Here is a 25,185-nt window from a genome sequence, read left to right as displayed (position 1 = left end):
AAATATAGCCTGCCACCTGTTAGAGGGCCGACTGCAGAAGATAGCCCTGGTAGCTGAGGTCAGGAATCCTGCAGCAGGCTCCACATAGCTACGAGTTCAGAAGTCTCTGAAAAAGCAGCAGCTCTGAGCAATGCCATCCCACTTGATTGGCTGTACTGGGGAATCAGTCTGGACAATATTCGCCAATGTGACTGGGACTTAGCTACAGTGCGAAACGTTAGCTTTTGTTCCAATTTTTTTGCTGTGGCATGTTTATTTTGTGATCAATTTTAATTAAAAGAACATTTTTGGAGTGTGGCTGTCCAAGTTTCCTTCGTATTTTTGCATCACTATTGCATTGCCGGCACCCATGGTTTGGTTACAGTGAGGAGGTTCTTTGAAGACTACTGAGCGGTTATTTTCTCTATCTACCGTGACTAGGACTTAGGTTAATGTGTGTGCTCTTATGCCCTTCGGTGGCCTGCATACTTATTCTGATGTAGGGGGACTCTGTACCTGATCGCAGCTGGATAGCCCAGTCATAGCTTCCCCATCAGACACAGGCCCACTGGGCACAAACTGGGCTGGAGCAGGACAAAGAATGCAAAGGAAAATGTGGTCTTGCCTGAGGTAAAAAGCCCAAACCACCCTAGGAAGAAAGGAGGCTATAAGCCTTAATACTACCTTATGGTTTAGGACCAGAAAGGTTTTTTTTTTTTGCAGGATAACACCATCAGCTCAGACACATGTCTTTCAGAGATGATGATGATAAGGAAACACAAAGGGTAAAGAAAAATATGGATAAAAGGTTCAAAAAGGTGGTCTTAGAAGAGCTACATGAGAGGCACTCTGTGCAAAGGTTTTAACCTAAGAATGGGAGGCTAGCGAACTTTGAAAAAGGTGACTAGACCATGCATGTAACCCGCATGTCTCCTGCAGATAGGAGCTACCTATTGCTATCTGGCACTGAAGGAAAAAAGCAGAAAGAGAGTGAGGAGAGCGTGCGCAAAGTTCAACTAATGATGCAACATAAAATTCATCAGCATGTTACAAACAGAATAGGGTGGTAAGGTAGAGTTCAACGTTTCCAACTACTGTATGCAAGAGCTCCTGCAGCTCCAGTACTCATTCAAAGTCTACAGAGATTGGGTCACACCAAAGGCTGTGAACATGGCTCTGATTTTGGGAACGTTCTGCGGCTAACTAACATAATTACCAAGGGCCAAATTCTCAAAAGAGATACGCAGACTTAACTGCTGTTCAGCCTGCGTATCTCTGTGCCTAACTTTGGAAACGATTCTCAAAAGGCTTTTTCCAAAGTTAGGCAGAAAATCTGACATGTGTAAGACACTTACACGGTCAGATTTTAGGATGCAGTACCGCATCCGCCACTGGGGGCATTTCTCATTGAAATCCAGCTTTGCGTATGCAAATGAGGACTTAAGTAGATTTTCAAAGCATTTCAGCACTTTGATTTCTGCCTAAGTTCCGAATTTGCCGGCGCAAAATTAGGGCTGGTTTTACAATGTGGAAAGTTAGCCAAACCTTGTAAAGGCCCATTTCAGCGACGGCATTTGGTATGCATTCCTGAGGGAGAACTCCACGGCAATTTTGAAATTCAAAACCGGCATGGGTTCCCCCCCAGGAGCATACCAGGCCCTTAGGTCTGGTATGGGTTGTAAGGAGACCCCCCCACGCCGAAAAATTGACGTAGGGGGTCCCCCTACAATCCATACCAGACCCGTATCCAAAGCACGCTACCCGGCCGGCCAGGAATGGGAGTGGGGACGAGAGAGCGTCCCCCCCCCTCCTGAGCCGTGCCAGGCCACATGCCCTCAACATGGGGGGGTTGGGTGCTCTGGGGCAGGGGGGCGCACTGCGGGCCCCCCCACCCCAGAGCACCCTGTCCCCATGTTGATGAGGACAGGACCTCTTCCCGACAACCCTTGCCATTGGTTGTCGGGGTCTGCGGGCGGAGGCTTATCGGAATCTGGGAGTCCCCTTTAATAAGGGGGCCCCCAGATACCGGCCCCCCACCCTAAGTGAATGGATATGGGGTACATCGTACCCCTATCCATTCACCTGTAGGCAAAAAGTAAAATGTAGTAAACACACAACACAAGGCTTTTTAAAATATTTTATTATTCTGCTCCGGAGGCCCCCCCTGTCTTCGTTATTAGCTCAATTACCAGGGGGGGCTTCTTCTTCCACTCTCCGGGGGTCTTCCGCTCTCCGGGGGTCTTCTCCGGACTCCGGGGGGCTTCTTCCATCTTCTCCCCTCTTCCGCTCTTGACTCGGCGAACCCCGGTTCTTCTGCAGCTCTCCGGTGCCTTCTTCTTCAGCGCTGGCTGCCTGCTATGTTTGTGTGTTAGCTCGATTTCAAACAGGCAGCCGGCGCGGTCTTCTGTGGCGTCAGGGTCTTCTGGTCTTCTCCCCTCTTCCGATGTTGCCTCGTCGCCTGTTGTCGCTGTAATGATGGAAGCGCGCCTTGCATCACATTTATATAGGCATCACCGTCCCATCATGCTCCGGTAGGTACCCACGTGGTGGGTGCACGTGGGTAGGCACCCACCGCGTGGGCATCTACCGGAGCATGATGGGACGGTGATGCCTATATAAATGTGATGCAAGGCGCGCTTCCATCATTACAGCGACAACAGGCGACGAGGCAACATCGGAAGAGGGGAGAAGACCAGAAGACCCTGACGCCACAGAAGACCGCGCCGGCTGCCTGTTTGAAATCGAGCTAACACACAAACATAGCAGGCAGCCAGCGCTGAAGAAGAAGGCACCGGAGAGCTGCAGAAGAACCGGGGTTCGCAGAGTCAAGAGCGGAAGAGGGGAGAAGATGGAAGAAGCCCCCCGGAGTCCGGAGAAGACCCCCGGAGAGCGGAGAAGACCCCCGGAGAGCGGAGAAGACCCCCGGAGAGCGGAGAAGACCCCCGGAGAGCGGAAGAAGAAGCCCCCCCTGGTAATTGAGCTAATAACGAAGACAGGGGGGGGCCTCCGGAGCAGAATAATAAAATATTTTAAAAAGCCTTGTGTTGTGTGTTTACTACATTTTAGTTTTTGCCTACAGGTGAATGGATAGGGGTACGATGTACCCCATATCCATTCACTTAGGGTGGGGGGCCGGTATCTGGGGGCCCCCTTATTAAAGGGGACTCCCAGATTCCGATAAGCCTCCGCCCGCAGACCCCGACAACCAATGGCAAGGGTTGTCGGGAAGAGGTCCTGTCCTCATCAACATGGGGACAGGGTGCTCTGGGGTGGGGGGGCCCGCAGTGCGCCCCCCTGCCCCAGAGCACCCAACCCCCCCATGTTGAGGGCATGCGGCCTGGCACGGCTCAGGAGGGGGGGGGACGCTCGCTCGTCCCCACTCCCTTCCTGGCCGGCCGGGTAGCGTGCTTTGGATACGGGTCTGGTATGGATTGTAGGGGGACCCCCTACGTCAATTTTTCGGCGTGGGGGGGTCTCCTTACAACCCATACCAGACCTAAGGGCCTGGTATGCTCCTGGGGGGGGAACCCATGCCGGTTTTTTCTTTGAAAATTGGCATGGAGTTCTCCCTCTCAGGAATGCATGCTGAGCGACGCTGTCATTTTTTTTTATAATTAATTGTTTTCCCGGCGCGTCTTTTTTTTTCACCCGTCGCAACTTTAGTGTCCCGTCGAAATTCTCAAAGCCGACCGGCGTTAATTACGTTCGCGCGCTGCACGTCGGGAAAATGACGTCACACGCATGCGCAGTACGGCCGGCGCGGGAGCGCGCCTCATTTAAATTTAAAACGCCCCCAGGAGAGGAGGACCGCCTTACGACGGCGGCACTTAAGTTACACAGCGTGTAATTTCTACCTAAGTGCTTTGACGATCAGGCACTTAGGTAGAAATTTTAAGTCAGTGTAACTTAACTGCTGAAATTTAAGTTACGCCGAGTTTTTGAGAATTTGGCCCCAAAGGTCTGGGGAATGTAAAAATCCTCCTGTGGGAGGAAATATAACCCAGTTGTCTCAGATGAACTGGTGGCCCTTAATCAGGGCTGCTGTTAGAAATCACGGGGCCCTGTACAGCCTACCTGGCAGGGCCCCCCAATATATCAAAACAATATTTTCACAAAAAATATACTAAAATAATTATTAGCAGACACAAACATAAAATAGAACCTGTGTGAATTAACCCTTTTTTAATTGTTTTCTTATTTTTTTTTATTTAAATGCATATTTTTTTTTAAATGTATACAATTAAAAAATGTTTTATTATTATTATTTTTCAAATGTATTTATTTACAGGACATGGAAGCTGGCAGTGCCATGGGAGGGGGGGGGCAGCACAGTGACAGTGGGGCATACTGGGGGGGGATAAGAAGTGAGAAGAACATGGAGGGGGATTGGTGCGGGGGAAGCAATTGCAGGAACTATGCCCTGTGTCTGTGTCTCTCCCTACAGCAGCTGAAACTGAGGGAGAGAAACTGTCTTTCAGCTGCTGCAGAGAGCCGCACATGGCATATTTCTGTAATTGGCCCTCCACCCAACCACACCGATTCCTACTGCTGTTGGGCCCCCCGTTTGCTCGGGCCCCCTACAGGAGGGCTGGTGGTCCCCCCCTATCAGCGGCCCTGCCCTTAATGAACAAAGAAAGAATGGAAAAGAAAGAGCTTCCTTGTCTTTTTTTATCTGTGTAATGAATGCAGCTTTCAGAGATTCTTGATTGTTATCAGTACTTGTACGTTCCACCTAAGACTTCCTTTTTGAATTAAAGCGGATGTCAGCTGAAAAAAAATATATTAAAAGTCAGCAGCTACAAATACTGCAGCTGCTGACTTTTAATATTGGCACACTTACCTGTCCTGGAGTCCAGCGCCGTCCGCAGCAGAGGACGATCGATCGCTCGTCACTCTGCTGCCCCCCCGCCATCCTCGCTGAGGGAACCAGGAAGTGAAGCGCTCCGGCTTCACTGCCCGATTCCCTACGGCGCATGCGTGTATGACGTCCTGCCCGCAGTCTGTGGCCGGAAGTGGGTGCAAAAACCTGTCTTTAGACAGATATCTGCACCCCCTCCCCCCTGAAGGTGTCAAATGTGACACCGGAGGGGGGGAGGGTTCCGATCAGCCGGAGTTCCACTTTAGGGTGGAGCTCCGCTTTAAAGAAGGCAACATTGTATTTCACAGTATTTCAGTGGAGTGTTCTTGGTTCCTTTTGGCCTACCAGACCATGAATTTATTGGTTATTTGGCTTGGTTGTTTCCAAGCCTCGGTCTACTAAAGTAATTATTTCAATAGCCTTCTTGCACACTATGCTAGCTAATGTCTGAACCAGCTTTATGCAAATGGTTAAATGGCTCAGTATATTTATTTTATCCATTTTATAAACTACTCATTATGTTGATGTATCTTGAATTTGATATCATCTGTGAACCACAAAGCAAGAGTGACATTCAGGAGGGATAAGCATGCAAATCACTTCTCTCTCTCTCAATCAGTGGCGGCCCGTTCATTTGCAGGCTTTTGTCCCGCCTTGTGGCGCTTTCCAATGCGCTGAGTAACTTCCGCCAGGCGCTCATAGTATCTATTACTATGACCGGGCAGTTTGATTGACATCTGAGTTAGATGACACTTCCTGTTTTCTCTCTCCCATTGCGCCTGAGAGAGCCGCTGCCAGTGGAAGGAGACACAACAGGAGAGGACACCACACAGCAAGGTAAGTGCAGCTGTGCTCCTGTAGGGAAGGAAGGGGGAGGGGGGTTTGATGTGACACAGGCTGCATTTGATGTGACACAGGCTGCATTTGATTGGACACAGGCTGCATGTAAGGTGGGACTCCGCTGGGGGCACCTGATGGCATCTGGTGGCAGGCGACACGCTTAGGGCTCCCACTGATTCTGATTATGGTGAGTTGAATAATTTCATTTTATATTACAATGTAATAATAGAAATAATGTGCTTCAATCATCCTGACACCATAACAACCATGGTACTGGGGTGATTGAAGTGCTAACACCAGGTGTTTGGAGTATCTTTATCTGCTGATTGTTAAACTTTCTAGAATACACATATTTCCATTGTTGTGTAGGATCTGGGCCTGCTGTCCCTCCCTCTTCCTCCATCCCTCATTCATCTCAGATGCTAAACACACCACCTTAGAGTCACACCCACTATTTCACTAAAACCATGTCCATTTCCACAAAGTGGGAGGGGTCAAAAAGGAAGAGCGGGGGTCTGGCGCCCCCCCATCCTAAAACTTCACCAGCCGCCACTGCTCTCAATCACTTCTCTCCAGAAATAGTGCAGCCTTTCTTAAGATTTCTAAAAGCTGCCTAGGCGTTCCATAGCACTACTAGAACAATGTGGACAAATAGGACAAAGTTGACTTTATGGCCAATACAGTATGCATAGCTTGCACTTATTGAGGAACAGAAGGCCTGCACACAAGGGACGAAAATTATTCCGCCAGTTTGTACAACCGCCTGTTTGACAGAAACCAGCCTAACGTCTGGCTTTTGTTGAACAGGCATAATTGAAAACCAGCAGCTTGTAGCTAATGGCTGCGAGCTCTGTCCGTTTGTTCTGGAGGGGCAGCCCCCCTGTCAGAAGATTGCTGTTTTAACATTGCATAGGTAGTACAGCGAGTTCTTCCAGTTTTTTTTCCGTTTAGGCCGCTGGGTTGAATGGAAAAAAAACTACAGTAAAACCTTGGTTTGAGAGCGTTTTGCAAGACCAGCAACATTTTTTAATACATTTTGCCTTGATATACAAGCGATGTCTTGATATAAGAGTAGTGTCATGTCACAACTGAGTATAAAAAAGAAGACAGAAGCTTCTAAGTGTAGCAATATGGTTACATTTAATGAAGGTACAACATTTAGTAACTTATTGCTACACTTGGAGGTGCCTCTCTTCTCTTTTATACCCTGTAAAAAAATGCTTTGATATACAAGTGCTTTGGATTCCAAGCATGTTTCTGGAACAAATTATGCTCGCAAACCAAGGTTTTACTGTACCCATGTGTACCAGGCTTAATGAATTCCAAATTTGTAGCACTAACACGGATCACACTGGGAGGTAGAGCATGAGATTTTCCAGGGAGCAGAATCTAAGAGCCAGCGGGTGTTCACCAGGGCCCCCCAATGGTGGGGATGGACTTCTCTACAGTCTGGCTCCAGGTCGCGGCCCCCAGGGTCTCCCAGCTCGCGCTCACAGTTTTATTTACATGTAGAGGGTACAGGTGATTATGGGGTAAGATTCTACATCCCTGTGCTGTAAAGTTCTAATAATCACAGTACAAGAGGAATCTGAACAGATCCTATTAAAAATGCTTGTCCATGTGTTTTGCTGTGTTTGAAAATGCAGAACAATACACAATACAGTTTGAACATACTCAAACTAGAGATGGACCTGGAAAAAAAATGGAAGTAATTTTTTTTATTTATTTTTTTCCATCGACAAATTAAAATAAAAAAGGAGTGTGGAATATGTTCTTTTACAATGATAAATAATATATCTTTGTCGTGGTATTCAAACTATACAACATGAAGACCTTAATGAAAGATTTCTGAGACTTTAATGTCTTAAAGCCGGGAGTTCACCCGAAAATTTTTTTTAACCTTGGATTGATGCTCATTTTGTCAAGGGGAATTGGGTTTGTTTTTTGAAAATCGAAGCCGTACTTACCGTTTTAGAGAGCGATCTTCACCGCCGCTTCCGGGTATGGTCTTCGGGACTGGGCGTTCCTATTTTATTAACAGGCTTCCGACTGTCGCATACATCGCGTCACGAAGTAGCCGAAAGAAGCCGAACGTCGGTGCGGCTCTATACGGCGCCTGCGCACCGACGTTCGGCTACTTTCGGAAAATCGTGACGCGATAGATGCGACCGTCGAAAGCCTGTCAATCAAATAGGAACGCCCAGTCCCACAGCCCATACCCGGAAGCGGCGGAGAAGATTGCTCTCTAAAACGGTAAGTACGGCTTCGATTTTAAAAAAACGAACCCAATTCCCCTTGACAAAATTAACTTTTCGGGTGAACCTCCACTTTAATAATTGTAAGTTCTCGCAGCTGAAGACAAGCGAATCCTGGAATACAGTTCAAGTAACTACTGGCTGTAGAAAAAAAAACTGAAGCCACCAACAGTAGCTGTAAAAATGTGCTGTGGATAAGAGGCTAAGCTTAAAGTGAATTTTTCGCACATTGGATGAATTAAAAATACCACTCTGAGGACCTACCATGAAGCATAGTATTTCCATATTGCCAGAACACTAGAATCTATGATCTCATTATGATGACCTCAATATGATAAGGAGGACTGCAATCTACCTAATCAGTAAACTAATGTTTTTGTGCAGGTGAACTTCACCAAGTGAAAACGTTATACTAGTTTCAAGAAAGAGTAACATGGAGGGGTCAAAATCTGCTGGGTCAAGGTTCTAGATCTCAGAAATCCCTTTTAATATACTATTCAACTTGATACCTCGAAGAGTTCCAGGGTTTTTCTTTCTGGTGCACCTATGCACTGTATGTGTAATTAATGAGCCCACCTACCTATGATATTGTTTCAGTTCTTGGAGCACTTGCTGCACAAATAATCTGCATAGAGAAAATGTCAAGTTATCAGTAAAACATCTTTCTTAATATATTTTTTTCCAGTAATGCTATGTCTTAGGTACAAGCATGCACATTTGCCTAATGCAAATGAGCATATTCGTAGAATAGTTAGAATTAGAAAGATCTTTGGAAGCCAAATGTCTGGTGTGCTTGGCTAGCTATCTTGTAATTGCTGTACATTTTTTTCTGTTACTGCTGTTTGCCCCCCCTTCCTATTCAAAGCAGCATCCACAGTTTTTTTTAAAACATTACCCCTTTAACTGGGGGTCGCTTTACTAAATTTGGAGAGTGCAAAATGTGATGCAGCTCTGCATAAAAACCAATCAGCTTCCAGGTTTTGGCAAAGCTTAATTGAACAAGCTAAAGTTAGAAGCTGATTGGCTACCATGCACAGTTGCACCAGATTTTGCACTCTACATTTTGCTTTGTGCACTGGTCCAAATCATTTGGTGAAGTGGGGATTTTGGTGGGGGGTTTGTGATACATTTGCCTATATGTCTCAGTTTACTGCTCCCTGCTAGCCATGTCTGTAGAGGTAGAAAGGAATTTCATGTGTGATTCATTCCTCTGACCGGTTATTGACGTGCTAATGTCCCCTCACTATTCTAAAGGTTAATTGATCTATTGTGTTGTGTAAAGAAGATCTGTGTTTACCCTTAAAAGATGAGTATTGTATCATCAGGCTAAATGATTAGAGAAGTAGTATGTTAATTATTCTGATTGCTTCAGTGTATTAATTAACTCCCCTGATGTCTTTATCTAAAGAAACGTGTCTGCATGGTCGGCTCCGACTTGTCTCCTATAATCTGTATGGGAAACCCCACTGTGTGAGGGGGGCGTTCCTAACAGGTTGTAACCACATATAAGCTGAGTTTTTGTGTCAATAAAGTGTCTTGGTTCCAGCATCCAGTCTTGACTCATGTGTGGGGAATCCTGTGATGTTCTTGTATGGAGAGGAGGGAATGCTTGACGGGGATATCATACCGATACCGTCACAATTGGTTGGTAGCAGTGGGATTTTCCCTTCTACTCTCCTTTACACCCGGATTCCAAGCAGACACTGGAAGAACTACTGGAAGTTCGTGGAAGGATTGCTAGCAACAAAACCAAGCGGGTCATCATAGCAGAATCAATGGAGCTAGACCAGGAGGACGGGATTGCAGCAACGCCAGCAGTACAAGAGATGGAGACACCAGGGATTCAGGAGGAGGAATCGCCAGCCAACAAGCTAATGAGAGAGAATCTAGCGTGGTTCGGCCCGAACCCAAAGCCGGATGTGGTGCTGAAAGTGATGGACCTGTTAGTAAACGCAGAACTACAGAAGGATAAACAAATAAGAGATGCAGAGCTACAGTTAAAACTGGCAGCAGTCCAACCAGCAGCCGCACCTTCTCCAAACAGTGAGTACAGCACAGCAGACGCAAGGAAGATTCCGTTTAGCGCTTTTAAAGCTTTTGATGAAAAGGACTGTGAGATTGATAACTTCCTGGCGGATTTTGAGCGACAATGTAACCTGCACCGAATAGCTAGAGGAGAGTGGGTTGCAATATTGTCAGGCAAACTGTCAGGCAAAGCTTCTGATGCTTTCCGGACCGTGCCAGATCAGGATATCCATAGCTACGCCAGGGTTAAAGAAGTGCTCCTGGCTCGTTATGCAGTAACCCCAGAGTCCCACCGACAGAAGTTCAGGGACTCACGCAAAACCATGAAAGACTCTTATGCGGAATGGGCATGCCAGTTGTCCCGGTCGGCCTCTAACTGGGCTAACAGCAGCCAGGCCACCACCGCAGAGGACATTTTGCAACTAATGCTCCTGGAGCAATTTTACAATCACATCCAGACGGATGTCAAAGATTGGGTGAGAGATCGCAGGCCCATGACTCTACCAGAGGCCGCTAAGTTGGCGGATGAATATGCGGATACTCGCAAGACGAACCAGATCACACCACAGGAACAACCTCCACCACAAACGGTGCCCTCACACCCACCAGCCGCTAGATACCAACCTCCTAACAGACCGGTGACATCTAGCCCTCGCTATCCACGCCAGGAGGACAACGAACAACGCTGCTTCCGGTGCAAACAGTTGGGTCACTTCAAGCAGAATTGCCCCATGAATGACAACACCAGGTCAAATTGGTCTCAACCTGGGTACCGCCCACCAGCAGCAGCCCATTGTGTAGACTCGGCTTGGGATCCCCAGGAGCGGGGTCGGGAAGAACCATTGGGCACCCCTTACGAAGCCCTCATGGTACAATCTGCTATTACGGACAACAGGGAACACCATTGTCAGCTGGTCATGGGCTCCAGCCCTGAGCCGGAGGGGCCCTGGAGGGAGCTGGGCAGAAAGAGGCACCGCCGGCCACCCTTCAAGAAGAAGAGGTCCTGGAAGCCGTATAACAAGCTGACCTGGGAGGAGAAGAAGCGACTGGAGGAGAGGGAGTCGCAGCGGGCGTCCCAGATGCGGGCCGAGATGTTCGCCAAGGGCCCACCGGTGGCCCCTTACACCACCACCCAGTTCCTGATGATGAAGGACCACGTGGAGAGCCTGCAGGACATGAGCAAGCAGGAGCTGATCTGTGAGTACATAGAGCTGGAGGAGTGCATAAGCCGCATGGAGGAGGAGAACAACCACCTGAGGTCACAGCAGGCTGACCCCCCCAGGCTCCATGAACTGGAGATGGAGCTGGAGAAGCTCAAAGAGGAGAACTGGCGGCTGCGGAGGGAGCAGGGGGTGGCTGACCTTATGGGGCTCTGAGTCCCCTCTCCCCCCCCCGGACTCTGAGCATCAGTGCTACAGCATTTCAACAAATATAACTTTTTCTTTTTATGAATCTCCTGTGATTGTCACTTCAGAGCCATAACCTGCCCCCTCCCATAGCGGCACACCTAGACGGCGGCGCACAGACCCATTCGCTGTCTTCACACTGACTTCTGGTGACTTTGCAGATCGCACAAAGACTTGGGGACTGACCGGCGTGTGATCTGACGACCCGGTGACATACCTGAGTCTGAAGCAGTTGCCAAGGGAGGTCAGTCATGCCAAACGGAGTTAACCTCGGACTAAAAGCTCTAAACCCGTCAACCCTACTGGACCAGGAAAGGTCCAACCGGATTTGCCGGAGCAGGGAGCAAAAGGGGGGCCATTGTGATACATTTGCCTATATGTCTCAGTTTACTGCTCCCTGCTAGCCATGTCTGTAGAGGTAGAAAGGAATTTCATGTGTGATTCATTCCTCTGACCGGTTATTGACGTGCTAATGTCCCCTCACTATTCTAAAGGTTAATTGATCTATTGTGTTGTGTAAAGAAGATCTGTGTTTACCCTTAAAAGATGAGTATTGTATCATCAGGCTAAATGATTAGAGAAGTAGTATGTTAATTATTCTGATTGCTTCAGTGTATTAATTAACTCCCCTGATGTCTTTATCTAAAGAAACGTGTCTGCATGGTCGGCTCCGACTTGTCTCCTATAATCTGTATGGGAAACCCCACTGTGTGAGGGGGGCGTTCCTAACAGGTTGTAACCACATATAAGCTGAGTTTTTGTGTCAATAAAGTGTCTTGGTTCCAGCATCCAGTCTTGACTCATGTGTGGGGAATCCTGTGATGTTCTTGTATGGAGAGGAGGGAATGCTTGACGGGGATATCATACCGATACCGTCACAGGGTTGTTTTTCAGGGGTTGGGCTTGGACCCTCCAGTGAAGGGAACTCTTAAAGCATCAGCATACCAAGACATTTTGGACAATTTCATGCTCCCACCTTTGTGGGAACAGTTTGGGATGGCCCCTTCCTGTTCCAACATGACTGTACACCAGTGCACAAAGCAAGGTCCATAAAGACATGGATGAGCGAGTTTGGGTTGGAGGAACTTGACTTGCCTGCACTGAGTTCTGACCTCAACCTGATAGAACACCTTTGGAATTAATTAGAGCAGTGATTGCGAGCCAGGCCTTTTTGTGCCTAACCTCACAAATGCGCTTCTGGAAGACTGGTCAAACATTCCCATAGATGCACACCTAGACCTTGTGGACCGCCTTCTCAGAAGAGTTGAAGTTGTTATAGCTGCAAAGGGTGGGCCAACTCAATATTGAACCCTACTGACTAAGACTGGGATGCCATTAAAGTTCATGTGTGTGTAAAGGCAGGCGTCACAATACTTTTGAAAATATAGTGTATGTTCCCACTAATCCAATGCCCAGAAGCACAATTTCCGCATCCCTGCTGTTTCTTAAAACATGCTATATATACATAATACCCACTTCTCAGCAACAAAATGTCACTATCTATTCTGTCTATACAGTACTTAAACATTTGAACCATTCAATTCAACAAAATATATCCATAGGTATTATCCAATGCCCTCTGCCTTTTAGCACTGACAACACCTCCCCATCCATATACTGGATGCTTATCATCCACTGATTAGTAGGAGCATGTTATCCTTGGTATTGCTCTCTTCACTTCTTAATCATGTGTAACCTGCACTGCTCAGATCTACCTTACACTATTGTTTCATTAATGCTTACAAATGTAGCAGGCACTGCAACTGATTTGATTAAAATTTCCTCTAAATAGTAACCATCCAGTACTCACTAGCATAAAATCCCTGTTACTGTAGCTAACACCCTATACATATTTCCATTGACTTCTCAACAGCACATGGTCAGTGTTAATGTCATCAAAAGCGTGGGGCTCCCCCCAAATTCAATTACCAGGCCCTTCAGGTCTGGTATGGATATTAAGGGGAACCCCGCGTCAAATAAAAAAGATGTGGGGTTCCCCCAAATATCCATAAAAAAAAACAGACACCGTTCGAAAATGGCCCCGCCCCCTCTGATGTAAAGGCAAACCTGCGTTACATCAGAGGGGGCGGGGTCACCTGCACATCACTGGGAAAGCCTGGGCTTTCCCTTGCGTCAGAGGGGGACAGGGTCACGTGTCAGGTGGCCCAGCCCTCACCTACATAAGAGCTGTCACTGCTGAAGCCACGTCATTCACCGGGCTGTCTCCGGTGAAGACAGGTGATGCGTGCACTGGATTGACATCTCATTGCTGGATCCTGGATGAAGAGGAGATCTTCTCATCGCTGGACCCCGGAGAGGAGATCACCCGTCGCAGGATAGCGACAGCGCTGGAGCGGAGACCGAGAGTGGATTACCGCCGCTGAAATTTTTTAAAACATTTTTTTCAATAAAGGACTTTTGGAACAGTGTTTTTTTTTTTTTTTTTTTTTTTTACAATTATTTACACTTTCTTTGTGAAATGGTAGAGGTACAATGTACCCCATTACCAATTCACATGGGGGGGCCGGGATCTGGGGGTCCCCTTTGTTAAAGGGGTCTTCCAGATTCCGATAAGCCCCCCGCCCGCAGACCCCCACAACTACCGGGCAAGGGTTGTGGGGATGAGGCCCTTGTCTCCATCAACATGGGGACATGGTGCTTTGAGGGGTCACAGACCCCCAAAGCATGCTCCCAATGTTGAGGGCATGTGGCCTGGTACGGTTCAGGAAGGGGGGCGCTCTCTTTCCCCCCCCCTCTTTTCCTGCGGCCTGCCAGGTGGCGTGCTCGGATCAAGGGTCTGGTGTGGATTTTTGGGGGGAACTTCACACCATTTTTTTTTAAATTTGGGGTGGAGTTCCCCTTAAAATCCATACCAGACCCGAAGGGTCTGGAATGGATATTTGGGGGGAACCCCACATCATTTTTTTTCATTTGACGTGGGGTTCCCCCTTAATATCCATACCAGACCTGGGCCTGGTAATTGAATTTTTATGAATGACTTTTCTCTGTATTGCCGTGAGCCGACAATTCATTATAGCCGCGAGTGATTTTAAATTACTTTTTTTCCTTCATAAATGACACTTTGTGCAGGGACAGTTCTAAGCACGGGAAACAATCACTTTTATTGTTTCATTTTAAGCATTATTAAAATCACTGCTCCCAAAAAAACGTCTGTTTTTAAAACTTTTTTTTGCATTGATACATGTCCCCTGGGGCAGGACCCAGGTCCCCAAACACTTTTTAGGACAATAACTTGCATATTAGCCTTTAAAATTAGCACTTTAGATTTCTCCCATATGCCCCGTACACACGATCGTTTTTCGGCATTAAAAACGAAGTTTTTCCAGCTTCCTCATTAAAAACGATGTTGCCCCACACACCATCGTTTTTGAAAAATGATGAACAAAGCGGTGACGTACAACACGTACGACGGCACTCTAAAGGGGAAGTTCTATTCGCCTTTGGGCTGCTTTTAGCTGATTCCTTGTTAGAAAAAGGCGATTCACGCTTTTTTGTCTGTTACAGCGTGATGAATGTGCTTACTCCATTATGAATGGTAGTTTTACCAGAACGAGCGCTCCCGTCTCATAACTTGGTTCTGGGCATGTGCGGGTTTAAAACGTCGTTTTTGCCCACACATGATCATTTTTAACAACACGAAAAACGACATTTTAAAAAACGACGTGAAAAAATGAAGCATGTTCGATTTTTTTTTTTTTTTTGTCGTTTTTCAGAAGCCGAAAAACTATGTGAAGCCCACACACGATCATTTTAAATGACGTTTTTAAAACGTTGTTTTTTTTCATGCCGAAAAACGATCGTGTGTACGCGGCAATAGACTTTTACAGAGTGTTCAGCGGCTTTTCGAATTTGCCGCGAACACCCCAAATTGTTCACTGTTCGACTCGAACTCGAAGCTCATCCCTACTATCTATATTTTTATGTACCAGCTGTGCTCAGCAACAGAATTTCCTTATCACTGTTGCCTCTCAAAATTCCCTAACCACTTCAATACAGGGCACTCCACCCCCCCCTTCCTGACCAAGCCAATTTTCAGCTTTTTAGCGCTGTCACTTTTTAAATCACAATTGTGCGTTCCTGCTACACTGTACCCAAACAAATTCTTTATTATTTTGTTCCCCCAAATAGAGCTTTATTTTGGTGGTATTTGATCACCACAGGGTTTTATTTTTTGCTAAACAAATAAAAAAAGACCAAAAAAATAAAATACGTTTTTCTTTGTTTCTGTTATTTTTTTTGTAAATAAGTAAGTTTTCTCCTTCACTGATGAGGCTGAACTGACGGGCACTGATGGGCACTGAGGAGGTGGCACCAATGAGGTGGCACTGATGGGCACTGATAGGTGGCATTGATAGGCGGCACTGATGGGCACTCATAAGTGGCACTAATAGGTGACACTGATGGACACTGAAATGCTGAACTGATGGGTACTTATGGGTGGCACTGATAGGTGGCACGAGTGGGCACTGATGGCATTGATAGACAAGGATAGATGGCACTGATTGGCATTACTGATAAGGAGGCACTGGCAGGGATAATTGATAGGCACTGGCATCATTTGTGGGCACAGATTGGCATCTGCGGGCACAGATTGGCATCCCTGATGGCCATTGGTGGTCATCAGTCGTGGGCACCCCTGGTGGTCCTATGTGGTCATCCTGGGGGGGGGGCTGCGATGATATTCAATCAGCACAGACCCCCCCCCCCCTGTCAGGAGAGCAGCCGTTCGGCTCCCCTCTAGTCCCGTCTGTCAGATTTCATAAGAGGAAAAGCACATACATGGCTCTTCTTGTTTACACCGTGATCAGCTGTGATTGGACAAGATGATCATGTGGTAAAGAGCCTCCGTCAGAGGCTCTTTACTGAGATCGGTGTTGCGGTGTGTCCGACTGACACACCGCACCACCAATCGCCATGCTGCACGCCCCCACGGGCGCGCACCGGCTTCTTGTCCCGAAAGATATCATTTTGCTATAGGCTGGGTGGGAAGTGGTTAAACTTAAAGTGGTTGTAACCCTAAAAAAAAAAACAAGCTCCTGCCCTTTAAGGCACAAGATATAACCCAGTGCTTTTGCCAATTGTCAATTGTCCATTTCCATGTTGTACAAAACGGGTTGATCCTGCCTGTTCCTGTCTTCCCCTCTGTAAACTGACAATGTTTATCATGGCTGCTGATCTCTGATAGTGTGGTCAGTTTATGTGCCTCCATCATCCAGCTATCTCCTCTGCATCTCCCTCTCTCCCTGTCTCTTCCATAGTTTTTATGAGAACTGATCTCCTCCCTACCCCTCTCCTGCCTGTGTAATTCTATTGCCTGCAGCTACTCCAATGCTTGTAAAGTAAATAACATGTATTAATAATTTTGATCCTCTATGTTTCAGGTCCCTGTTCGGTACAGTGTCTGTTTTACTAAAATTATAATGCTAAATACCTTATTTGCAGAGCCCTGCTGAGCAGACATGTGACCTCCCTCTGCTAGCTTGCATTCATCAGAGAGAAATCTCAGCCCCCCCACTGTTCTCACTTATTCAAGAAAGGGAAGCAGAGGGAGGTCACAGCACAGAAGGGCTCTACAAAGAAGGTATTTAGCATTATAATTTTTAGGAAAGCACATACACTGTACTGAACCAGGGACCTAAAGAAGAGAGAATCAAAATAACTAATACATGTGACTTTACAACCACTTTAAGTATCAACCAATGCTTTTTGCACATTGAGTCAACAGATATCAAATTCTACCAAGATCCTTGATCCCTCCTGTTCCCAGATAGTGTACAATTTTGTTCACAAAATAGTTGTAATTGGTAGTTTTGTTCTGTGTATAAATATATTAGCAAACAGTCTTAACCTGAATCTAAAATCTTGCATAATTTTTAATGTGTCCGCCAGTATACAGATTGAAGCGCACTTTAAAAACCGTGAATATGATTTTCACTATACATTCACTGGTGGTAAATCTGCCACTGTCATTTAAAATATCTGTAATGAATGTTTGCTGAATGCCATATTCGCTGCTTTATGTATGCCCTGTAGAATTTCTGTTAACATAAAATTATATTATTTTTTTTCTACTTTTTTAATGGGTCTAGTTTAGGCTAGTGAAAAAGTGAATATTTACCGCGCTTATCAGGGGAGAAAGAAGGGGGGGAGGGGAAGGGTGGTGGGGGTACAGCTGCGGCACTGAAAGGTGTATCAAACCATACGTAATTGATAATGGGGAAGGTAGTGCTGCGCTAATGGGTGGTGGATGGACAGGTGTATGGGCAAGTGAGGGAAGAAAATGGAAGATGGTATAACTGAGATTGGGAGCAGTATAACCAAAATGGCATAAACAGAAAAGCAAAAATGATCAGTGAACAATACTGGTGCAAATCATATAACTCCACAAATTTCTCTTAATGTGGTAGAATATACTATGAATAAAGTGATAGATGGTGCAAAAAAATTATGTGTAACACAACGCCCAAATAACTGTGATGGGTAATGGTATTAAACTGGTGATAAACAGTCCATAAACAAGGCTTGAGCTATGTCAGCAAAAAATATATAAATATTTTAAAAGTCCAAAAAATAGAAGTGCTAGTGTAGGTCCGCAATGTGAAGTGGAAGGGGGATGGGTATCCAGTGATCCTTCTAAGATGAATAAGGATGTCCCCTTACCTTACTGCTGTAAGGTAACAGCATATAGATCCAACCACATAAAATGGTTATCCAGATGGGCTCTGATCCAGAAACGACAGGTCCTCCTTGGAAGTCTCGTCCCAGATTGATCAGTATCTCGCCCCAAAGAAATAAAGCATCGATAGTGTGATACCGTTTTGGAAATTTTAATTCTCATAAATAATAGACAAGGGTACTCACATAGTTTAAAATACAATTAAGCATGTAAAAAGAGGGGCAGTCTGTCGCCAACGTCACCTCCGATACCTCTCAGTGGACTCATGCGCATTCGTCACTATCATGTGACTTCCTCAGGAGTACTCCTACTCCTGAGGAAGCCACATGATAGTGACGAATGCGCATGAGTCCACTGAGAGGTATCGGAGGTGACGTTGGCGACAGACTGCCCCTCTTTTTACATGCTTAATTGTATTTTAAACTATGTGAGTACCCTTATTATTTATGAGAATTAAAATTTCCAAAACGGTATCACACTATCGATGCTTTATTTCTTTGGGGCGAGATACTGATCAATCTGGGACGAGACTTCCAAGGAGGACCTGTCGTTTCTGGATCAGAGCCCATCTGGATAACCATTTTATGTGGTTGGATCTATATGCTGTTACCTTACAGCAGTAAGGTAAGGGGACATCCTTATTCATCTTAGAAGGATCACTGGATACCCATCCCCCTTCCACTTCACATTGCGGACCTACACTAGCACTTCTATTTTTTGGACTTTTAAAATATTTATATATTTTTTGCTGACATAGCTCAAGCCTTGTTTATGGACTGTTTATCACCAGTTTAATACCATTACCCATCACAGTTATTTGGGCGTTGTGTTACACATAATTTTTTTGCACCATCTATCACTTTATTCATAGTATATTCTACCACATTAAGAGAAATTTGTGGAGTTATATGATTTGCACCAGTATTGTTCACTGATCATTTTTGCTTTTCTGTTTATGCCATTTTGGTTATACTGCTCCCAATCTCAGTTATACCATCTTCCATTTTCTTCCCTCACTTGCCCATACACCTGTCCATCTAGTTTAGGCTAGGTTTACATTGGTGCAGGAATGCCTGTAAATCGTGCGCAATCCCTCACCTGCACGCAAAACACGGTGCTTTGAACAATACGCACAAGGTGCCATTAACTCTTAATGGCGATCTCACACGCTGAAAAATGCAGTGCAGTATCCTGCTTTGGCACCATGTAATTTCCATGTAGCTGCAGTTTTAAAAAGGCGCAGGAACCTTTTTCTTGCAGGAAAACACAGGCACAGCAGGTCAGCAACCCATTCAAATGAATAGGCTGCTGCTCCCGTGCAAACGCGGCACGCAGAACTGCACTAATGTGAATCTAAAAAAAAATATTGTTTCTTCAACATGTTTGTACATTTTACAAATATAGTTGTATCACTGTTATTTTTTTTTTTTAAAGCTTTGCAAACCAGTGAATTGTGATAATGCATGCATGTTAAACGTGTGGTGTTCATGCATATAATGTGGATTGCACGAAGTAGCTCATCCAGTTTGAATGTACTCCTAAAGCACTTCAATTCAATAGAAGCGGACATGCAACATATTTTTTACCCATGGCCCACTACAGTGCATGGTTCACATCTGTGTGCATTGTGGTTCATTGCAATGCAAGTGCATTGTGTAGGTGCACCATGCGCTGTGATAGCATGTCCTAACACATTATTACTTGAATTCTCTTGCTTTTTTAACAATAGAGAAATGCTTACACGCATATGTCTCTTTAAAAGTAAGAATACCTACTGACAATTTAATACCTGAAACGCGCATCCCTACAATTATATTTCAGTTGAAAACAATGCCGCTGCGATCCAACCGGAAGTGAGGGAGCGGTCAAAACCAGGTACCAGGTGCTCCACCCCAAAAAAGTGGCAAATGTGAAGGAGGAGGTGGGAGGAAGAAGAGGAGCGGAACTTCCCCTTTTGGGTGAAGTTCCGCTTGAAGACTAGATTTCACTTGGAAATATATCCTCTAAATTTCTATTGCGTCTACAGGACATGAAATTAAAGGAAATCCACATAATGAGGCAAAGCTAAGGGGAAAAACTGACAGGGGTTTTAATCCCTTCCCTATTCTATCCAAAATGAAAACAATTTTTTTTTACTTTGGATATACTATAATTATGCATTTCCTGGACCACAATTCGTTTTTTTTTTATGAGATTTCTCACAAAGCATAGAGACATGAATGTATAGGGGAGTTTGCTTTGAATACTTACAATTATTTAAATAGTGTTTTTTGTTTTGTGATACAGCATAGTTCTGCTTTAACTACTGATAGAGCCATAATGCATTTAAATTGATAGCTCTAGGAAGATTAAAAATGTATATTTGGCAACACTAGTCACTGTAGAGTAAATAACTGCTACTGAATAATGTGTCTGTGTATGGCAGTGGTTCTCAACCTTTCTAGTGCCGTGACCCCTTGATGAAATTTCCCAAGTTGTGGGGACCCCCAACAGTAAAATTATTTACAAAGTGTATAGCACCCAAGCATGTATCTAGCACGGACACGGGATAACCACTTTTGAGGAACCAACTGGGAAGTTCATATATAAATGATATGTCTTGTTCCATAATAATTTTTTTCTTGCATAACCACGTCATGTTTGACCCAAAGCGGAGTTCCGCCATTTTTTTTTTTTTTAAGTCCAACATGACGTGGTTATGCAAGAAAAAAATTATTATGGAACAAGACATATCATTTATATATGAACGTCCCAGTTGGTTCCTCAAAAGTGGTTATTCCGTGTCAGTGCTAGATATTCAAAGTGTATAGCACCCAAACATGTCTCTAGCACTGACACGGAATAACCACTTTTGAGGAACCAACTGGGACATTTATATATAAATGATATGTATTGTACCACAATTATATTTTTCACAGTCATGTCAGACTTATTTAATCAAAATCGATGTATTAATTACACTGCTGTGACAAACAGTACAAAAATGCCTTAATTACCGGTATTTAGTGCCTGGCTTGCCAAAGTACCTCAGGTTACCTCAGGTGTTCCGTCAGCATCACTAACAAGTCTATTATATTAACCGGAAGTGACACCACCGCCATCTTGGTACCCTCGTCCGCAGCAAAGCTACAGTTAGAAGTCGGCAGGCGGACATCTTTTTACACCCACCAAAGTCTTGTATTTTACATGTATTTTTACCAGTAAACTGAGCTTATATACTATATAAAGCTTATATAGTATATAAGCTCAGTTTACTGGTAAAAATACGTGTAAACTGCAAGACTTCGGTGGGTGTAAAAAGATGTCCGCTTGCTGACTTCTAACTGTAGCCTTGCTGCGGACGAGGGTACCAAGATGGCGGCGGCGTCACTTCCGGTTAACTCCGCTTGCTGACTTCTAACTGCAGCCTTACTGCGGACGAGAGTACCATGATGGCGGCGACGGAACGTCACTTCCGCACGGTTCTCCTCTCCCGAAAGTGACGTCTTGCTGGCCGAGACGGACAGACTCAGGCGTAAACAGTAATTTCGGCTCCGTCTCGGCTAGCGTTACAGTTTGGACTAGCATTCGCGACCCCCGGCAAATTGCCAAACGACCCCCGGGTTGAGAACCACTGCTGTATGGTATTGACATATACTTTTTGTATGGAATCATTTCTGTAGTGTATAATAATATCATTTATTAATGCTGGCTCTGTTGGATATTTTAAAGAATTTTAAGATATTGTTTTGTATTATCTTACACATGTGTTGGTTCCACATGGTCCTTCTCAGTGGTTTCCATTGCAGGCGGTTGAGTCACTAGAAAGAACAAAAAAATATCCATATTTAGCAGTTATATGTCAAAGCAAATGTATTGTATTACATGTGTATTGGATATAAACATTAACAGTTGCATGTTTGGATCTCCTGCACACATTATTCTTATTCCCATATTCATCTCATGACTATTTTAAACTATTTCAGGACTTTCTTGAACCAGATATTTTTATTCTTATAGCTCTTCAAGGATAGTGCACTATTAGGCGTGTTGCTATTACATTTTTGTAAAATATAATGCTTATCTGAAATACAGCCAAGGTCAGGCGTACCCAACCCTGTTTTTCTGCTGTTGTTGAGGTGCAAGAATCGCAGGGCTCTCGTATGGAGCAGAGAGCCAATACTAGTGCCGCTCATCCTTCTGGTGAACTGGCAAGCACCAGCGGCCTTGTACATCCTGATCATACATCCACTACAGTAACACTTGGTGACGTGGCGAGTCCCATAAGTGCAGTTCAAGCTCGTAAGGTGGCTAGCACGAGTAGAGTCCCGCAGCCACCAAAAAGACAAAGACATGCCAGTTGGGCCCCCATTCACTGGCCAACCTGGATTTCAGGTGGAAACCGTTGATTTTACGTCACTTGACGGAAGTTCTCTATAGATCTATTGTGGACCAAAGCAATTTGTATGCTGTTCAACTCATCGCCACAGTTTATTCTTGCCAGAGATTAAAAACCTATTACGGTTTCTAAATTGAAGACCTTTCTGGGCCTATCCCTCCTCATGGGCATAATTAAAAAGAGTGAGTTGCGGTCATATTGGTCCACTGACCCAATTCACCATATGCTCGTGTTCTCTGCCTCTATGACCAGGACATGATACGAGCAGACCTTTTGGTCCATGCACTTCAATGATAATGAACTCTGTCGTATTCGGGGTGACCCTGGATTTGATTGGCTCTACAAAATTTGGCCCTCTCGTAAATCACTTCAACCAACAGTTTTCAGCCTTGTATACTCCCGATCAAGTTGTCTGTATTGATGAGTCCCTGAATACCTTTTCTGGCCGCTGGTCTTTCAAACAGTATCTTCCCAGTAAGTGTGCCAGATATGGGGTCAAGATGTATAAGCTATACATATCATTTTATGGTTTACGAGGGAAGAAATAGTTACGTAGAGCCGGAGAACTGTCCAGACTACATAGGGAGCGCTGGTAAGATTGTGTGGGACTTGGTGTCACCCTTATTCAGAAAGGGGTACCACTTGTACAAGGACAATTATTACACAAGTGTGACACTTTTTAGCCACCTTTTTGATTGTGGAATTGGCGCATGTGGCACTGTGCGATACAATTGCTGGGGATTCCCCCAATGGCTTGTAGAATCCTGACTTAGACAGGGAGAGAGCCTGCTTGAAGAGTAATAATTTGTTAGCAGTGAACTGGAGGGATTCACGGAATGTTTTTCGTTCTATCCTCCATTCACGCAGATATGACAGTCCAAATTCCTACCGTGACTTGTGTTTTGGAGAAACCCCTCTGTGTCCATGAATACATTTTTAACATGGGAGGGGTGGACCTCAACGACCAGTTGTTGGCACCGTACCTAATTGCCCAAAAGGCCAGATGCTGGTATAAAAAAGTGTCTGTATATTTATTCCAATTGGCTCTGCTGAATGCTTTTGTGCTATACAAAGCTTCAGGACGAACTGGATCCTTACTTTAAATTCCAGGAAGAGATCATCATAGCCCTTCTGTTTCCAGACGGTGCTGTGGTCCAACTTCCCAATGCAAATGCAGTAAGACGGCTGCATGAGAGGCGTTTTCCGATTGTCCTCCCTGGTAACCCTACCCAAAGAAGGTGTCGTGTCTGCAGAAAATGCAGATTTAGGTGTGACACCCGCTTTTATTGTCGCTCCTGTCCTGACCAACCTGGTCTCTGCATCGGTGACTGTTTCAAACGCTACCACACACTAGTGGAGTATTAGCGTAGGGTACAGCACTGCACAGTCCTAGGGCACACTAACACAGGGTTTTCGAAAGATGAGATGGCCATCTCATTTTGAGAGACCCTAATCTGGAACTTTCAGTTTACAGTTTTTATAAAAAAAAGCCCAAAATAGTTGTGGTTTTATTTTTATTCTCTCTCTCTATTGTCCGCTCACTATTCTATATCTCATGTTCTCTCTCTATTTATTTTTTACTATGTTTTATTGTATTTGCTTTGCAGGTATGGTATGTCCTACTGTTATACTGTAATGTTACTTTGTTTTATTGTTAACCATCATTTGCTTAGCAGATACACCATTCAGCTGCAGCACATCGTTTGCTCCCATGATACGTAAAGCCGTGACTCCAGCGCTGTAGGAGGTGATTTCACCACCACAGTTGAAAAAAAAAGAGCATATATGCCGAAGCATGGGGGCAGGGGTGGAGGAGCGATTTGCTCCTAACATTAGGGGCGGAATGCCTCCATGCTTCAGCATATAGGGCCAGATTCACATAGAAATACGTTACGCTGCGGCGGCGTAACGTATCCCATTTATGTTACTCCGCCGCAAGTTTACAGCGTAAGTGCTTGATTCACAAAGCACTTACCTGTAAACTTGCGGCGGCGTAGCGTAAATCCGCCTGGCGCAAGCCTGCCTAATTCAAATGGGGCGGGGACCATTTAAATTAGGCGCGTTCCTGCGCCGAACGTACTGCGCATGCTCCGTCCCTAAAATTTCCCGACGTGCATTGCGCTAAATGACGTCGCAAGGACGTTATTGGTTTCGACGTTAACGTAAATGGTGTCCAGCGCCAATCACGGACGACTTACGCAAACGACGTGAAATTAAAAAATTTGGCGCGGGAACGACGGCCATACTTAACATTGGTTAGGCCACCTAGGCATGCTTAGTTTTACGCGACGTATCTCTACGGAAACGACGTAAATTTAGAGCGACGGGCAAAGCGGATGTTCGTTAATCGGCGTAACCAGTCATTTGCATATTCTATGCCGACCGCAATGGAATCGCCACCTAGCGGCCGGCCTAGAATTGCAGCCTAAGATCCGACAGTGTAAGTCACTTACACCTGTCGGATCTTAGGGCTATCTATGCGTAACCTGATTCTATGAATCAGGCGCATAGATACGACAATCGTATCTCAGAGATACGACGGCGTATCAGGAGATACGCCGTCGTATCTCTTTTGTGAATCTGGCCCATATTTTTTAGGCACAGATTGCGTTCACATTTTTTTTATTTTGACTATGTTTTATTGTATTTGCTTATTGTATGGTATGTCTAAGGCCCCGTACACACCATAGAATCTATCCGCAGATAAATCCCATCGAATGGGTTTCAGCGGATAGATTCTATGGTGT

At 45.2% G+C, this 25,185-nt stretch overlaps 1 protein-coding gene and 1 long non-coding RNA gene across 5 annotated transcripts in view; one reads left to right on the top strand and one right to left on the bottom strand.

The window, feature by feature from the left end:
• The window catches only part of LOC120916219 (rho guanine nucleotide exchange factor 18-like), a 144,711-nt gene that overhangs the window by 41,701 nt on the left and 77,825 nt on the right, over positions 1-25,185 (bottom strand). For 2 of the 3 annotated variants that reach the window (XM_040327082.1, XM_040327097.1), the window contains exons 5-6: positions 21,803-21,860; positions 8,513-8,557 (exon numbers count right to left, since the gene is read on the bottom strand). In XM_040327082.1, the coding sequence (XP_040183016.1) occupies positions 8,513-8,557; positions 21,803-21,860 (103 nt within the window). The remainder of the gene's footprint in view (positions 1-8,512; positions 8,558-21,802; positions 21,861-25,185) is intronic. The other variant, XM_040327088.1, reaches the window with a different exon arrangement.
• Positions 1-25,185, top strand: part of LOC120916237 — an 80,395-nt gene that overhangs the window by 46,387 nt on the left and 8,823 nt on the right. The gene's annotated exons all lie outside the window — the stretch shown is intronic.

Source organism: Rana temporaria, chromosome 1, assembly GCF_905171775.1.
Source record: "Rana temporaria chromosome 1, aRanTem1.1, whole genome shotgun sequence".
Classification (NCBI taxonomy): domain Eukaryota; kingdom Metazoa; phylum Chordata; class Amphibia; order Anura; family Ranidae; genus Rana; species Rana temporaria.
Note: the sequence above shows the minus strand (reverse complement) of the source record. Positions and strands in the feature narration are given on the sequence as shown.